Source organism: Mesoplodon mirus (assembly GCF_964341445.2).
Source record: "Mesoplodon mirus genome assembly, chromosome: 1".
Classification (NCBI taxonomy): domain Eukaryota; kingdom Metazoa; phylum Chordata; class Mammalia; order Artiodactyla; family Ziphiidae; genus Mesoplodon; species Mesoplodon mirus.
The window spans coordinates 225,628,957-225,646,754 of NC_138976.1; the positions used below are offsets into that span (position 1 = coordinate 225,628,957).

The 17,798-nt window shown below is 55.7% G+C and overlaps 1 protein-coding gene across 1 annotated transcript in view; it reads left to right on the forward strand.

The window, feature by feature from the left end:
• BLK (BLK proto-oncogene, Src family tyrosine kinase) overlaps window positions 1–17,172 on the forward strand; it is a 57,559-nt gene extending 40,387 nt beyond the window's left edge. The window contains exons 3-13 of the mRNA XM_082618851.1: window positions 390–444; window positions 1,954–2,047; window positions 2,960–3,058; window positions 4,085–4,188; window positions 8,559–8,705; window positions 9,143–9,295; window positions 10,527–10,706; window positions 11,843–11,919; window positions 14,434–14,584; window positions 15,713–15,844; window positions 16,532–17,172. Coding sequence (XP_082474977.1) covers window positions 390–444; window positions 1,954–2,047; window positions 2,960–3,058; window positions 4,085–4,188; window positions 8,559–8,705; window positions 9,143–9,295; window positions 10,527–10,706; window positions 11,843–11,919; window positions 14,434–14,584; window positions 15,713–15,844; window positions 16,532–16,737 — 1,398 coding nt within the window. The 3' untranslated portion in view covers window positions 16,738–17,172. The remainder of the gene's footprint in view (window positions 1–389; window positions 445–1,953; window positions 2,048–2,959; window positions 3,059–4,084; window positions 4,189–8,558; window positions 8,706–9,142; window positions 9,296–10,526; window positions 10,707–11,842; window positions 11,920–14,433; window positions 14,585–15,712; window positions 15,845–16,531) is intronic.
• Window positions 17,173–17,798: the final 626 nt, after the last annotated feature.

Here is a 17,798-nt window from a genome sequence, read left to right on the forward strand (position 1 = left end):
GTTGAGTCTGAGGGAAATATGCTTTTAAAATAATTTCCCTTGAGAGCAAATACTCTTTTGCAATTTCTCTTTTAAAGAAGAACCAGGATTTTAACCCGGGTGACACGGCTTCCTCCCACAGTTCCACAGCTGCCTCACGAAGTTGGGGCATCGCCACGTACCCCTCGTCCAGCCGCATGTGTGGTTGGGCAGGTGGTCCCGGCTTGTGGGACGTGGCACTGGCACCTGGGGCTTGAGGCAGCACGTGTAGAATTTACCTGTGCAGCCTCCTGGGCCAGCAGAGAGGCTCCCCCAGGCCCTCCAGCTGGCACCCAGCAGTCTCACCCCTCCTGCCCTGCCCAGGCCTTGGGGCCGTGACCTAACACAGAGCACGTGCATTTCCGCTCTAGGTCGTGTTTAACCACCTGGCTCCGCCCCCTCCTGACACCACGCACCCGGACCAAGGTAAGAAGGGGCTGCTTCGGCAGCTGAGGCTCCCCTGGCCACATCCTCCGGGCCGCGGCTTCGTGCAGTTGGAACAGGGGCCGAGGTGGGAGCAGCTTCCTGGGGAAGACGGGCCCTCGAGGGTCGGAGAGGAGGAGGCCTGGGGGGAGGCTGAGTGAGGTGCCCTAGGCTTCACCTGCCCTTGGGGGGTGTCCCTCCAGGAGCCAAGCACCAGCTCATTTAGTGTACCTGAGCCTGGGTGGGCTTTTTTTTTGTTGTTTTTTAAAGACTTTACAAACTACGAACGAGCACCAAAAGAGTTACAGCAAATACAAACAGCATCGTCAAACTCAGGCTTTCAAAAATTCTAGCTGCCAACCTCCAAGGGCGAAGGCCGATGGCTCTGCGTCCCAGCCCTTGCTCTGTTCCAGATGGAGTTTCCCATGTCTAGTTTCCCAGCCCACTTTCAAAGGCCCCCTGCCGGCCTTCTAACCACCCCTGGTCTCCACTGCCACTCTGATGGGCCGGACTGTGGAGGTGACATAATGAATGACCTCGGTCCTCTGACATAATGAATGACCTCGGGGGTTCAGGCCGGGGCAGGGGGCTCACAGGATGGGGCTTCCGGGAGAGCTCTGCCCGAGCATCCTCATAACCCACCTGCATCCAGCACGGGGAGGCCTCCGGCATTAGAGCCCTCGCACGACTGCACTGAACAAACAACCCGGAGCCCGGCTCCGCCCCAGGACTGCGGAGGATGCAAAACTAATTACGATATGGCCCCTCCGCCCAGGAGCTCAGAGTCTGTCAGTCAAGAGCTGCGACCCAGTTAGTGGCCTCGCCTGGTGCCTGGTGTTTCTTGTCTGCTGAGGATCACGGTTAATGACCATTAGGGGCGATCCTTACTTCCCGCCGGGGCTTCGCATCTCCAGGAAGGAAGCTCAGGAGAAGGAAGTAAAACCAGCTGCCTTTGGCACAAGACCTTGAGTCTCAGAACCGGAGGAGGCCTCTGTCATCTATTCCAGCCCCTCTTCCCGCCGAGGGGAGGTGAACAGCCACACTCTGGTGACAAAGCTGAGTCATCTACTTCTGGGGACGCTAAGTGGTCTCCCCGTGGCCTTTTTCGGGGCGGAGGGTCTTCGCTCCCCAGAGCTGTGCAGAAAAGCAGTGGTCATTGGAAAGATGATAAGCCAAGCTCCGGAGCCCGCTCCGTTCCAGGGACCAGCAGCTCGTCTGGGTACTGCCAGCCAGAGCGCTGTGACAGGACCCTGGGTACCATTACAAGCCAAAGTTACAGCTGCTTTGTTCCGAGACCACGACTCCCCTTGGAACAGAGGCAGGGAGGGCAGGGGGAGGAGGGGAAGAGAGGGGAGGGTCACGGCCTCCGAAGTGATAAGGGATGGTTCCCAGACATGGGTCTGCGGCCCTCAGCTCCACACAGCCGATCTCCCTAGATCTTCGGGATGTTTCCAGCCCCTACCATCGCCCTAGCAGCCCAAGCAGTGACCACCTCTTCCCTGTTCACCCTAGAGGAACACTTCGTGGTGGCCCTGTATGACTACAAAGCCGTGAACGACCGGGACCTGCAGATGCTAAAGGGGGAGAAGCTGCAGATCCTGAAGGAGTAAGTGTCCCGACACTGTCCCTGTGACTGCAGGACCCCACCCCCCGCCCACCTACCTTTTCTCCAACCCACCGCCCTGCACAGCTGCCTCCAGAATACCTTCTCCAGTGCCCTGCCCCACAGCCCAGCCCAGTCACTCAGTAGTAGGGGTTCGTATTCACTACCTCCTGCTCTGCTGTCAAAATCCTGCTTTTCCTTCAAAACCCACCTTTAACGTCACCTCCTCCATGAAGTCCTCCTGATGCCCACAGGGCTCGCCTGGCTGCTCCGTCACAGCTCTGGGCTGGAGTCTGTTGTGTCCAGATTTGTCTCCCTTGCCAGACAAGATCTCGCAGGAGACCCTACCCGTGAATTCAGCTTTAGTTTATCCAGGGTTTCTTCTCAGAAACTGCTCTACAGCTACTCTATCGCACGTCAGGCTTGTCCTGTGGAGGCTGAGGGCTCCTTTATTTCTTGATGTTCTGCGATAAAGTGTGAAGACCCTGACCTTTTGACCATCTGTGGCCTCCGGTTGGTCCTCTCCTCCGCAGCCCTCCTTGTTTCTGTCTTTCCCATCCAGTCCAAACTCAATCCCCAAACCCTAAACGTGTCCCATTAATCGAGAGGAAGGCGGCTCGCCAGAGGACTGGGGCCCTCTTGGGCGGATCAGGCTATGGAGACAAACCTCCCCTGGAGGCTGCGTTGTTCCCTTTCCTTCCCTGGACCAGGAGCATCTTGGGCCCATCGGATGCTGGCGAGTTGGAATGACCTGGACACCCCGCATCACTGAGCCACTGGCCCCATTTCCCTCCCTCTGCCCGACCACCTGCCTCTCGAATCCTCTGCCTCCCAGGGGTGAGATGCTGTGGGCTGTGAGCTGCCCAGAGAGGCCTGTGGGAGCCGCTACCTGTTTTGTTTTTCTTTCCCACCTAGAGCTGGAGACTGGTGGTTGGCCAAGTCTCTCATCACAGGAAGAGAAGGCTACGTGCCCAGCAACTTTGTGACCCGAATAGAGACCCTGGAAGTGGAAAAGTAAGTGGACAGGTGGCCCCTCAGAGTGAAGGCGTGTGCTGGCTGCTTCTAGTCTGTGCAGGGCAGAGCCAGAAAGTAGCTAAAGAGCAGGGCAAGGTGTGAACCCGGCACAGAGGGGGCAGGAGAGGGGTGGGGACTTGGTGCCGCTGGGAAAGGCTTGTCTAATGTCCCAGCAACGTTTAAATCTCTGTCTGACACTGAGGGTGTCACTCAGGGAGCCCATCTCACCCTTCCCATCTGTAAAATGGGAGCTGCCCATTTCCTGGCTAACCTGATAGAGACGACCCCATGTCCCACCGCCTTGATCCGCCACCCTCCTCTACTGCCTCCAGGACAGGACTCAGGGCTCGCACCTCGGGGGACTCACAGGATGGGGGCCTTAGGAGACAGCTCCGCCCCAGCATCCTCATAACCCACCTGCACACGGCACCAGCCAGGGCCTCGAGCATTAGTGCCCTGAGCAAACAGAGCCAGAGCCCCAGCTTTGCCTAGAACCGGGGAGGTTGCAAAACCCATTATGACATGACCCCGGCCCTGAAGGAGCTCAGAGTCTGTCAAACTCACGAGCTGGCACGGGTTTGCCGCCTCGTCTAGTGTTCCCATCCAGCAATGCTCGCCCCCAGGAGGGCTCCTTGCCCAGCACGCCCGGCCCTGTGCCTGTCCCTGGACCAGTGTGGGGCAGGCACATCCACCCTGACCAGCCTGTGCTCAAGGGGCACTAGAGACCCAACCCCAAGGAGGGTGGGCTGTGAGGGAAGGTGTCAGGTGCATTCTCCCAGAGCGAAATTAACAAAGGGCACCAAATACTACTCGCCTTTCATTTCAAGAAAACACCAAGTCCATCACTGACAGCAGGGAAAGGGACCGAGGGGTATTTCATGTATCAAAATGTGAGGGGCTCAGCTCAGGGTTAAGTTGGCAACAGGAACACATTTTATCTCTGGAGGGAAGGGACTTGGGTGACAATATCCCCGGGAGTGTGGCCACCCTCTGAGGTCTGTCTGCCTTTGTGCTTTTCTTTTCCAGGTGGTTCTTTAGATCAATTTGCCGGAGAGATGCCGAGAGGCAGCTTCTGGCTCCAATCAATAAGGCTGGCTCCTTTCTTATTAGAGAGAGTGAAACCAGCAAAGGTAAGCCTGGGCCTCCACTGCCCTCCCTGTGCAGCCCAGGAGCCCCACCTGCAGCCTTGCTTCTGGGAGTTGGGAGGGGGCCAGCGTGTGGGGTGCTAGGCAGGAGAACCTGGCGGCGTTCCACCCCGGGGGGTCCCTCCCACATCAGGCCAGCCAGGACAGCCCATGGGTATCCGGTAACTGAGCGTGAGGCTGTACACATGGACAGTTCTCCCAGGGCCCCGCTGGAAGTGTGCCCAGCATGAGAGCTGCTCCCATCTCGGGCTGGTCTCGCACTGCCTCGGTCAGCAGGGGTGCTGAGGCTGGCGGGGGGCAGAAGAGGGGGTGTGACCCAGGGCCACATCTGGAATCAAAGGATTTGGGAACTGAAAGAATCCTTAGAGATCATCTCAGCTAGAGGCTGTGACTCAGACACTTCCAAGAGCCTGTGAGGTATAAGTTTGTGATATACAAGGAGGGGGCAGTGATCACTGAGATCTGGGGGACTCATAGATTCAAACCCACTGACCGAGCAGAATGTTTCTGCCACCACCCTCAGGCCACTGGGTTTTCTCTTTCTCTGTCTTTAGTTTTCTCTCTGTCTTTCCTCCTCAAAGTTCTTTCTGCTATAAAGTATAAAACACATCTAAAAATTGCATAAATTATACATGAGTGCATAATTATAAGCATAGAGTCATGCTAAGTAAACACCTGTGTGACCACAAGAGCGAGAACATTCCAGACACCCAGAGTCCCTCTCCCTGCCCCACTGGTGCCCCTTTCTGATTCACCTCCCCACCCGCCAGAGAAGCCACCACCGTCCTGACTTGGATGGAAATCCTTCCTTATCTTTCTTTATAGTTTTACCACCCATGTTTTGTCTGTTTTTCACCTTTATACAAATGGAATCATACTTTTTAGTTTTTGTGTGCATCCTATTCCTTTCACTCAACACTGTAAGATTCTGTATTCGTTTGCCAGGCCTTCTGAAGCAAAGTACCAGGAACTGGGGGACTTAAACAACAGAAATGTGTTTTCCCACAGTTCTGGAGGCTAGAAATCTGAGATCAAGGTGTCAGCAGGGTTGGTTGTTCCTGAGGCCTCTCTCCCTGGCTTGTAGGCGGCCGTCTTCTCCCTGGGTCCTCACGTGGTCGTCCCTCTGTGTGAGTTTGCGTCCTCATGCCCTCTTCTTGTAAGGACACCAGTCATATTGGATCAGGGCCCACCCCAATGACCTCATTCTAATGTAATCACCTCTTTAAAGACCCTATTTCCAAAGATAGTCCCATTCTGATGTACTGGGGGTTAGGACTTCAGCACAGGGATTTGTGGGGGGGGGGCACAATTCAGCCCATAACACACTCACCCGTGTTGTTGAGGGTAGCAGCAGTTCACTGTGACTGCTATACGGAATCTAGTGTATGAATATTCCATAAGTTATTGCTATTTCTCCACACTAACGTTGGTGGACTTGGGGTTGTTTCCGGTTTGGGGCTGTTATGAACGTGCTGCTATGAACCTTGTTATATATGCTTCCTGGTACACGTTTGCCACTAGTCTTCCATCTTTGAGGTACTGCGCCAAAACCCCCATTTGAAAGATGAGAAAACTGACTCCCTGAGGGAAGAAGTGACTCCTTCAAGACCAACAGTGAACAAGCGTCAGGGCCCAGATCCTCTGAGGGGCACCAAAAATCTTCACAAGCTCTAAAGCGTGTCAAACTGGCCTAACCTGGGTGGATGGAGGGGAGTTTCCCAAGCAGGGCGAAGAAAGCCTTTGTTATCAGGACACTGCACAGAGGGACCCGTTACAGGAGAGGAGGTGGCAGCAGTGACATCAGAGGTGAAGGGGAGGGAGGGTGGCTGGGCTGTGAGCCTGGCCCCCTGTGTTGGGGCAAAGAGAAAGGACAGGGCTTTCCTGGTGGGAGCACCACCCCCTCCCCTGCCCGCTGGCTTACCCTTCAACTCCATCCATGGCTTGAGAACTGCAGGGAGTGGAAACACTAAAGCAGCAAAAGCTGGACAAAGAGAGCTGCTTACAACCCACTGGAGGCTCAGGGGAGCTCCCACAGCTCACTGCCCCTCAAAGGGTCAGAATCAGGTGGGGGAGGTGGAGGGATGCAATGGTGCGTTGGGGCACTCTGTGCAGAATTTCCGGAAATGCACCCATGGATGCATTAGATTATATACACGTACATATTAGGATATTGCCACTACTCCATTTGAATAGCAGTGCACCTATGTCCAAGAAACAATATGGGAATCATTAGAGATGACATATGTGTTTTGTTTGCTGTAGAATATTTCAAATGCATACGGAAGTAAAGCGAATAGTATAATGGAGCCCCTGTACCCAACACCCAGCTTCAACAATAATCAACCCAGCTAATCTCGTTTTGTGTATATCGCCACCCACCACTCTTACTTTGAAGCAAATCCCAGACATCACGTCATTTCACCCGGAAATGATGTTTTAATTGTTGCCTATTGCTAAGGGACCCCCTGGAGGGAAAGGGCGTCCCCAACCTCAGTGTGAAGGAGGAAGGGGTCTCTAAGGGTGGCGGGTGTCTCCTCCTGTCCTTGCCCCCCTCCCCAGCTAGTCCAGGCTGGGATTGGCCAGATGGAGCTGAGGCTTCAGGACCCCACGCACATATACACATCCCTGCATACACATGCGCACATCCCTGCATACACGTGCGCACACTCCACCGAACTCCAAAGCATCTGGAGGCCACAGACAGAGGATGGGAGATGGGGAAGGAACACTGCCCCCAGAAGCCAGGGAGCGAGTTCTAGCCCCGAGAGCCCTCCAGGACATCCCTTAGCTTCTCAAGCTTCATTTAATTGGTATCTGTGTGAGGACTGACTAGTTTCCCAGTTCAAGGGCAGGTGGTCCTTACAGTGTTAAGAAATCTCAATCTCTGGGAACCCAGCCTTGTCTATGCCCAGCGCAGCCCACACGCAGCGCAGAGACAGGACCAGGGGATCCGGATTTTGTGAACCGCGAGGATTGAAGGCCCCTTTAAGAAGAAGGAATGCCAGATTGTAAACAGATATTGGGGACAGTCCCTAGGAGGAGCCCACACAAGAGAGAGGCCCTAAATCAGAGCTTCCGAGGCTCTGCTGGAGGAGAGCCCAGTCTCCTTGGCTGATCTAGAGGATTCGCAAGCAGGGCGCAGCGGAGGGAATGGGGAGAACAGCTCCTTTCCTCACTAGGGTGATGCGCGGATGAATGGACTCACTAGAGCCACTCTCTGGTTCCTGAGATACCGGGGCGCGTTGCACCCACCCGGGGCGAAGTCGGGGCCACAGTTTGCCGCGTGCGGGCTGGGCTGGGGTCGGCCGCGTGGGGCGGGCTGTGGCGGAGGCAGGGCGCGCCGCGGGGCGCAAGGCTTCTCCGCATCCTTTTGCAGGGGGGCAATAAGAGAGGCGCAGTGGCCAAGGGTTAGGGGAGAAGGGATTTGAGATGGACTGATGGGCTGATGGGGGAGGAAAGACGCCTGAAGACAAACACCGCAGAGCAAAATCAAGCGCCCACACCCAGGACAAGAGGTGTCCGAGCCTGACCCCTGGCGGGGAAGCGTGGTACTGCTCGCGGTAGGCGCGCCCTTAGGAAGGGCACGGAAGCCCCCAAGCCTGCCGCTGGCCCGCGGAGGGCCCTGGGGCAAAGCGACATTCCACTTCTGGGCCTCAGCTTCCAAATAAGAGTGGAGGAGTGTGGTGCCCAGAGAGCTGGACAGAGGCGCTTTATAAAAACCATCCAGTTCGTGGAATGTTGTTCAGCTGAAAACCCTTGCCACCTAAATTGCTCTTAACCCTTGGCATCTGCTACATTAACCTAGAAGACAGAATACCTAGAGGTGTGTATGGATTTGAACAGAACCCCTGGGGAGTGTCTTATGTTCTCCCCCATAGACAGGAGTGCTTGGGGTTGTAATTTACTATTGCATGTGGGGAAGGGTCAGCCTTTCAGCTGGAATGAATGAACAAATGAATGAATGAATGAATGAGGCAGTCTCTGAGTCCCTCCAACAGCTCTATATTTCTCAACATCCCACGGCAAAGGGTCCCCAAGCCCCAGGGCCCAAGCTGGGGGACAGCCTGATGGCTAAGATAACATCCTGCCTGCTCCAGAGCTCTGGGATTCCCTGGCTGAGTTTTGGGAGATTTGAGGGGGAACGTCAACGACAGTGTCAGATGGAGCTGAGAGGACAGGCTTCCGGGAGGGTGGTGGGTGAGAAGGAAAAGATAACTTTTGATGGAAGTGGTCAAACTGGAGAGCAGAGTTTGGGGAACTCTTTTCCGGGGTGTTGAAAGGAAGCCCAAATCCCAGCCTTGGTTTTCCCTCTTGACGCCTTACTTCTCATGTATGTGTCTTTATTAACCCTCCAGGTGCCTTTTCTCTGTCTGTGAAGAATGTGACCGCCCAGGGGGAGGTGATCAAGCACTATAAGATCCGCTCCCTGGATGAAGGCGGCTATTACATCTCCCCCCGAAACACCTTCCCCACCCTGCAGGCTTTGGTGCAGCATTATTCCAGTAAGAGGGGGCATCTGATGAGGGGGCCTGGGGGGCTTGTACCACAGGAGCCCTTGTATCTCTCTATCACTAAGATCTCAGGATGGTGTGAATTATTGGTGCCATCTTGGTGGAGGATTATCCCAAGGCTGGACCTAAGGAGTTGACAACTGTCTACATAATGATTCACATTCTGTATCCCTAATCCCCTCTACTGGCTGTGACCGCTTGGAGAGTAACAAGTATTTTCAGTCTTAGAGACAGCAAGACAATGATAGCATCCCTTGCTTAATGCAAAATGAATGCAGAGAGCTGTGTGTGTGTGTGTGGTGTGTGCACGGCGGGTAGGGGTGGGGTAGGGCGGGCTATAGGGGGCAGGGACACAGCTGGGAGTGATGTGGCTCCCATGAGAATGAGACCAGTCTGGCTCCAGCCCCACCTCTTCTTTCCTAATGTAGAGAAAGGGGATGGTTTGTGCCAGAGGCTGACCCAACCCTGTGTGAGCCTGGCTCTCCAGAACCCCTGGGCCCAGGATGAATGGGAAATCCCCCGGCAGTCTCTCAAGCTGGTCAGGAAACTTGGATCTGGGCAGTTTGGCGAAGTCTGGATGGGTGAGTATGTGTCTCTCCCTGTCCTGCGTCCTGAAGCACAGAAGTCTCAGGATTTGCACAGGGCATCATGCTTCCCATAAAGGCTTATGAGGGGGAAGGGACTGCGGCTATATACCCATTTTACAGATTAGGTAATGGAGGCACAGAACACTAAAGTGACTTGCCCTCAGCTGTTCCGCACATGATGGTGAAGCAGTAGAATCCAACTCTCCCACCCCCTCAGCCCAGTCCCTCCTTCGATCTTTGCTGCCCAGAGCTGCCTTTGCCATTGATGTGGGTGTGACCTGGAACGCCTTGCTAACTCATAGAGTGGCAACAGCATGTTAACTGTGGTGAGCGGTGAACCAGGGGCCCCAAGACTCTGGTAACAGACCACAGCCACCACTTGCAGCTGTGAGACTAGCCAGTCCCTTAACTTCGGGACCCCTGTGGCCTCACCTTCAATTACGGTTGACGGTCGCTCCTCTGCCCAGCATGGGCACTCTCAGAACACAAGGTGCTTTATCTTATCCCTGGAAAGGTCCGTGTCTCTGGGCATGATTTCACGGTGGGATCCTGCTGCCCCGCCCCCAAATCCTCTGGCACCCAGGACTGATGCCTGAGGCGCCCCTGGCAGGAGCTCCACCTACCTGGATTGTTGCAAGTCTGAGTCATGACTTGCCTTCTGCCTTCAGTGTGGATGGGGACCTCATGGTGGGGGTGGGGGTGTGCAGGTGCTGGCGCTATAAAGGAAACATCACAGGGCGCAGAAAGGGGGAAGGAGGCCCCAGGCCCCCTCTGCGTTCTCTATGCTTTTGTCGTGGGCTGTGATGCTCCTTGCCACGCTGAAGCTATCAAGTGGTAGAAGAGACTCATTACGTAGGGGTAGGAGGCAGGCTACTAGAAGGACAAGAGATGCACCCCAGACCCGGGTGTAGGGGCAAGGAGGTGAAATGGCCCCCCTCCCAGGCCGGGTAAGTTCCTCCACTGCCTGGGGCTCCCATCTGGCAGGGGAGGCTGGGACAAACTGGCATCCCGCAAGGTAAGCAGGCACATCCATCCCTCTCAGGAGCTGTCATTCCAGCCCAGGACCACTTCCGGGGGGTGGGGCGGGGGCGGCTGTAGCCTCAGTGCCCTGTCTATAGAACAGGGATGGCTCCTGGAAGCTTATGTCGATTTTGGTTAGGGGATCACCTCCCATAGCCTCTGGGTCTTCTGAATGTCCTCTTCATTCTCCGTCCCTGGGGCTCAGGTTATTACAAAAACAACATCAAGGTGGCCATCAAGACCTTGAAGGAGGGAAGCATGTCTCCGGAGGCCTTCCTGGGTGAGGCCAACCTGATGAAAACTCTCCAGCACGAGAGGCTGGTCCGTCTCTACGCCGTGGTCACCAAGGAGCCCATCTACATCGTGACCGAGTACATGGCCAGAGGTGGTGCCCTGCCCGGGACTGCATCCTTCAGACAGAGGCAGGGAGGCTTGAGGGTGGGAGTCCAGGCTTGGGGGCCCGAGAAGGCTGAGGCTGATCTGCTGCCATGGGCTTGCCTGGCCAGGAGACCTCCGCAGGAGATCACTGAGCCACGGGCTGGGTCAGTTAGCCAACATCTTTCAGATCTAGGGTGTTCCATGTGCATGGGGGGCGGAGGGAAGGGTGAAGAGAACAAGAAAGATCAGCAGTCCTTACAGAGCAGAGTCCTCGGTGCAGGAGCCCTTGAACCAGCATTTTTGGAGCGCGCCTGCTGTGCCTGGCACTGCTTGATGCCCCCTGGGGAGGACAGGGCGAGGCAAAGTCCAAAGAACAGTAGGCTGGGTGTCCAGAGACGGTTCTAGTCCAGGGAACGTTTTACAACCCTTTGAGTACTTTACAACATGGATGAGAAGAAAGGTTGGGCGAGATGGCCTCTGAGGTCCATGGTGTGGCCACGCTCTCCCGGGGCAGGGGGCTCCTTCTCACCCCTCCTGTGGCCCTGACCATACACTGATTCTGGTCAGATCCTAACATTCTGTGCTAATGCAGTTCCTTAAAGGTCGTCTTGAAGGGGGCCCACGCTGAGCACCTGACTCCCCAACTCACCTCGTAGCCACCCCTGTGGTGAGCATCCCCCGACCCTTAGATGCCAAAGGGGAGCTGAGTTTGTTCCCTGCACCAACCCAGGAGACGGGCCTCTCCATTCTGGTGCTTTCTTGTGCCCTTAGTCCTCGGAGGAAGAATCTCTGCCAACAAACGGTGAAGGGGGCAAGAAGATGCTTCAGAATGTTGTGCAGGGAATGAGCAGCTTCTGCTCCAGTTCCCTGGCTGCATGACCCTGAACTTGGCTGAGACCTAACATCCTCCGAGCAGCTGGTAGCAGATCAGCACCTCCTGGGTGCTGTGAGGGCTGAGATGGGAGTTTCTGTAGAGCAGAGGCACCTGCAGCTGTGGGTGGGTTTGTTCTCTGGGCACAAGAGATCCGACAGAGTGCCACCCACTTCCCGCCGCAGGTGGGGAGCAGCCCATACCCTGAGAGGCCGGCCCAGCCAGGCTTGGGTCACTCTGCACAAGTGCAGCTGCAACTTCTCTTTCCTCAGGCTGCTTGCTGGATTTCCTGAAGACAAATGAAGGTAGCCGACTGTCCCTCCCGAGGCTGATCGACATGTCGGCCCAGGTTTGTGAGAACCGAGTGCAGCGGGCCAGGCCCCCAGACCCTCCCCTCCGTCCCCATGGCTTGACAAGATCAACTAGTTAGAGGTTGTGTCCATTAGATTTAGGCTGGGCTCTGAAGGACAGAGAGCCCAAAGTCATCACGGCTTAAATGTGTCAACACCAGAGGTGGGCAGTCTGGGGTGGGCAGTGGGGCCACGCCTCAGAGCAGGGACCCAGGTTTCTTCCACCCTCCAGGTCTTAGCAGGTCATCTTCCCACCCAGGGAGGCTGCTCACACTTTAGCATCTTGTTCTCCTCAGCCAGCAAGAAGAAGTGGGGGGGTGGCAGGGGGAGGGGGGAAGCCCACCTCCCTCCCTTTAGAGACGCGTCCCCAAAGTCACCCACTACCCTTGCTCTCCCAGCCCCCTGGCCAACGGTCACCAGCCAACACCTGCTGCAAGGGAGCTTGGGAAATGTAGTCTTTATCCTGGGCAGCCGTGAAGGAGTGAGGTGGGTTCTATTGCTAAGGGCGAGAGGGAGGAAAGGATGGTGTGGGAGACCCAGAGAGTTCCCACGAATTCCGTGTCACACGGTAGGCCCGTGTGTTGTGGTGACCTCGCCTGTCCTCAGACGGTGCCCACAAACGCCTTCTGTAGACTCAGACGGCGTGAGGTAAAGAGCAAAAGGAAGAGAAGGGACCTCTCCTCCCCGGGGAGTTTAGCTGAGGGTTCTAACCGGCAGCAAAGCACATCTGGTGGCTCCAAGTGTGCATCTGTTAAAACTGGAGCTCTCAGCAGAAAAGCTCTGGTCTGTGGTCAGCCCGTGAGACACACACACACACACACACACACATACACATCCTGCTGCAGAGAGGCACCCTCCCACGTCTCCCTCCTCCTCTACCGTTATCTGCTGTTAATATCAGGGCAGGCACTGAGGTCACCACCCCTCTTCTCTCCACCGAGGTGAGCACAGGCCGGGTCCAACAGGCTGGGGAGGTGGTCTCGGAAAATTAACGCTGGTGACCAGTTTCAAACCACAGCGCAGTGATCAGCCTGCCCACTCCTTTTTCCCCCCATTCTTTTCCTTCTCTCTCTCTCTCCGCTGTCTCTTAGTCAATCCTTTGGGAAATCTTGGGTCACCCAGAGGCAAAAGATGTGAAAAGCCACCTGAGTTTATAAGTAGGTGTGGTCAAGAATCTGAAGGTTAGGAAACCAGAAAATCAGAACCTTCCAGGCGAGCAGCTTCTAAGCCACATTCTGATCATGCTAACACCTCATTGCGTGTGCACACACACACACACACACATGCGCGCACACTCACCGCCTTCTGGGCGCTCCTTTTCCTGCTCTAAGGCATGAAATGCCAAGCTCCCCTCCAACCACAAGTCCATGTGCCCCACTTGGCAGCCACACGGCAGCTCCCCCCTGTCCTGTCACATCTGGGAGCCTTTGCCCAGACTGTGCCCTCTGCCCAGGATGCCTTTGACTCTCTTCTCAGCTGGCAGAATCCTAATCAGCGTTCACGACCCAGGTCAAGGTCACTTACATTCAATTTTTCTGGACAAGAAAGTGCAGAGAGCACCTTGGTCACGTGCTCCCCTAGCATCGTGCCTGGTGGATGCTCCTTGAAAGCAGATCTGGGTCCTGCTAGACCTTTTTTTTTTTTTTAATTTCTAATACCGCTCATATAGTACATACATACATGAATACAATATAGTACATATTTTTAATGGGATGAATACTGCTAAATGCTGTCCAGATGTAAGATATTTGGTATTCAGCTTTATAGTCCTCACAGCACCATACCAACACATGTGTGTGATGGAATGATTTAGCAAAGGAATAAATATGAAAATAAAATATATAAATAAACAAATAAATGAATAAACCAGTGTAATGAAAGCCTAAGGAGGAGTGGGATCAATTCCAGTGCTGGCTTTGAGGAGGTAAAGTGGCTTTCTATTCTCTGCCTCAGTTTCTTCATCCACCCACTGGGAGTGCAGTGAATAAACCCTGAGTTAGTTTCTTTGGCTAAACGGCACACAAGCAGCCCAAACAGCTCCTCCTGGCCCAATGCTGGTGATCTGGGACAGAAACAACGCTCTTCTTTCACTGCCTCTGTTCCGTCAGGATCCTGCTGGGTTAGGTCCTCCGCCAGGGCTCACCTAATGCTCACCGCAACCCTGCGGCCCTGGAGAACCCTCCCCTCACGTTCCATGTCAGGGCAGTGATTCCCCCTCCCCCAAGGAGCTTAAGCGATGATTGCAATCCAGGGCTCCCTGCTCCAGGACCAGTGCTTGAACTTGCTGAGGAAATGAAACCCTCTCCCCAGCCTCCTGCCTTCCCCTCCTCTCACGCCCCTTCCTTCCTTTTCTCCTGCCTGCCTTCTGCCACCGTCCTCCCCTGCAGACCCTTGGAAGGAGAGGAGAGGTGGGTGAGCAGGGGCGGGGGCCCCTGGCTCTGATGCAGAGGGCGGCCGGAGTCCTCCTTCTCCCCAAGGGGCGCTGGCCTTCACCGTGGGGTCCATTCCCTCAGATTGCAGAAGGAATGGCGTATATCGAGCAGATGAATTCAATCCACCGGGACCTGAGGGCGGCCAACATCCTGGTGTCTGAGACCTTGTGCTGCAAAATCGGTGACTTTGGCTTGGCCCGGATCATCGACAATGAGTACACTGCCCAAGAGGGTGAGCGAGCCTCCCAACTCCCCAAGTCCCTTTGGACTTCTTGTCATGCAATTCGGGCCTTGCCCCCAGCTAGTCCAGCATTTCCCTAAAGTGTCCTGTAGAGCACAGGTGCCTCAGGAGGAATAGTTCTGTGAGGGAGTAAGTTTGGAGACACCGCCCAGTCCATCCAGCCCTCCCTTGGAGACTCCCAGCCCACAGCAGCATATTAAAGGCACTGAGAAGTCCTGCAGCTAAGGAACAGTGTACTCGTGCCTCACCTCGGGTCTCCCAAACTAATTGGAATCCCAAAGGCTTTTTCCATGTAACTTCTGTGAACCTCCCCTCCCCTCCCCTCAGGGGTTCACAGAACACACTTTGGAAAACACTGCTCTAAAGTATGAGCAGCAAAACCTAATACCTGAATTGGGGTCTCCACACGCACTCAACTTTACTTTGTAAAACTTTGGCAAAAATCCTCTTCACAAGAGGATTTGAAAGGATCAAAATACATTTCATCAAGCAAGTTAGTGAGCAATATTAGCTCAGCATATTAATCAGTTGATACGGGAGAAGGATTGACATGACTCGTTCCCTGAGGGAACTTCAGGGGATAAAGCCAGGCAAGGTGCAGGTGATCAAGGGCAGGGCCGTGCGGTCTGTCCTGGATGCCAGCCAGGGCTGCAGCCATCCGGTGGGCTTCATGGGCAGGAGGATTTGAATTCTTTCCTCACTGTGACCCGAGGAGGTATATGAGTCCTGTGTCACCATTTCCATTTTGCAGGAGAGGATTAAGGCAGGGACAAGTTAAATGACTTTCCCAAGCCGTGGGTTCCTGTTAGTAAACAGGACTCATGGGAGGTGCCACAGGACTCTCCCATCCCAGATGGAAACACGTGCTGGTTGCCCAGTGAAGCCCACTGGGCAAAGACCCAAAGCAGGTGACAGGGGTGGTATTTGTCCTTTCATGCTGCGGACCCCTGGTCATGTGTCCTAGGGGTCGGAGTGACTCCCTGGATGCATCTGTGTCTGGCACAGCTGCCCTAACCCCGCCAGGCAGGGCAGGGTGGAGGGGAGGAACAGCAGGGCGTTGGGGGGCGTGCAGGGGCAGTCAGTCACGGCCCCATAAAGCTGCCCTTGGCTTTCTCACAGGGGCCAAGTTCCCCATCAAGTGGACTGCCCCAGAGGCCATCCACTTCGGGGTGTTCACCATCAAAGCAGACGTGTGGTCATTTGGAATCCTCCTGATGGAAATCATCACTTACGGGCGTGTGCCCTACCCAGGTAGGCGGCTGCGTCTTGCAGCGACTCTGCTGCTCAGGGCTGTCCTGAGATGACTGTGATGGCAGATGTCCCATGCCCAGTGCCTGGGGTTGCCCACCTGAATGTCAGAATGGAGCCCAATGGTTGAAACAGAAACCCAAGTGTGCCACTCTGGGGGCGGGGCTTCCACCCCCTTCCTGGACGTTGCTCTTGGCAACAGAGCTGTGTCCCCTTCATCCAGCAGAGGTCAGTGAGCCCCCAAACCTGGAATTCAGTTAAGGTCGGGGTCTGAACTCAGGTTTCCTCCAACTAGTTTGCCCGTGGCCCCTCCCTTGGTCTTGCACCTTGGGTACAAAGCCCCATCTTGAGGGTCCACCCCCAGCCCCCCAGCCTCCCAGCCTCAGGCCCGAAGGGCTGGGACCTCTTAGCAGCCTCTGGGAGGGGTGGGGCCTGTTCACCAAGTACCTGCGCAGTGAGTGATGCTCGCCTGCGTGCCGCGCAGTCACAGGTAAGCGAGGTAGGCTCCCACCCAGGAGGAACTGTCCCGCACTGAGATCGTCTACAGCCTCGTTTCCTGCTGTTCTCCAAGCAACGGAAAGTAAATAGTGGGATGCGTAAAGATGGCACCAGCCGGGCTGCGAGGGCGGAGGTGGCGGTCCGTGCCTGGCGGGCCCCTGCCGCCTTCAGCCGCGTCCCCTCCGCCTCCAGGGATGAGCAACCCCGAGGTCATCAGCAACCTGGAGCGCGGCTACCGCATGCCGCGCCCAGACTCGTGCCCACCCGAGCTGTACAGCGGCGTCATCGCCGAGTGCTGGCGCAGCCGGCCTGAGGAGCGTCCCACCTTTGAGTTCCTGCAGTCGGTGCTCGAGGACTTCCACACGGCCACCGAGGGCCAGTACGAGCTGCAGCCCTAGGCCCGTGTGCAACTGACGAGGACTCTTCACCAGGCGGCTTGCTCAGCCCCAGATGGGCTGGAGAGGCAGGGAGGGGTCGGCAAGCCCATTTCTCAGATGAGCAAACTAGAGGTAGAGCGGCCTGGCAGGTGGGTCACGGCTTGGACTCCGGATCCGATCTCAGCACGAACCTTCTCAGGCTGTGTGCCCCTGGGCGAGTTACTTAGCCTCTCTGTGCCTCCGCCTTCTCATTGGCACAACGGGGCAGAACCACAGTCGTGTCTACCTCGTATGTTCTTCACGAGGGTGACCCGCTAAGGTGTGCAGAATAGTGTCCGGCACACTCGTAAGTGTTTGTCATCATGTCCTATGAGGCTTCCTGTGCTGGCACCAAAAGCCAGGAATCGACCGCAGGTGACCTGAGCCCCGCGGGCTCCCACCTGACCCATACTGCGCTCCAGCACTTTGGGACTTTTCCGTAATAAAGTCACGAGAGATCTGACCTTTCCCGTGTCGTTCCTGGTGACGAGCCTGGACATCGCATACATGACCTTCGTGGCTGCATGAGTGGTGCCGCTAGGGACTCGCGGACGGCCCTGGGTGAAAAGTCAAGCCCCCAGCCCCCCAGGACGAGGGCGCAGACCCGACAGCCACTGCCTTTTAGGGCAGCTTGAGTAGGACCAGCAGGTGGCGCTCTCACCTCAGAAATCCTCGGCCCCCAGGTCTGAGTCGGGGTCGCGGGTGGGAGGGCCGTTGCTCTGCAAAGCGCCTGGAGCTGACAGAGCGCGCACCGGGGAGGCGAAGCAGCCCTGGGCTCCGGTGGTGCCGGGACCAGCCGCCTAAACTGATGAGGCGGGGATGGTAACACCAAGGAAGGTTCCAGGTTCCTCACTGTTCATGGAGGCTCCCCATTTGTCATGTTTTTGTTTTGTTTGTAACAGATTTTCCTTTTTTTGAGCCGTTAGGTTTACAGAAAAATAAATGAGAAGTGTAGAGAATCCCCATTTACCCCTCACCCCGCCCCACCCCCAATTTCCCCTATTATTAACGTCTTGCCATAGTAGCGGTACCTTTGTTACAAC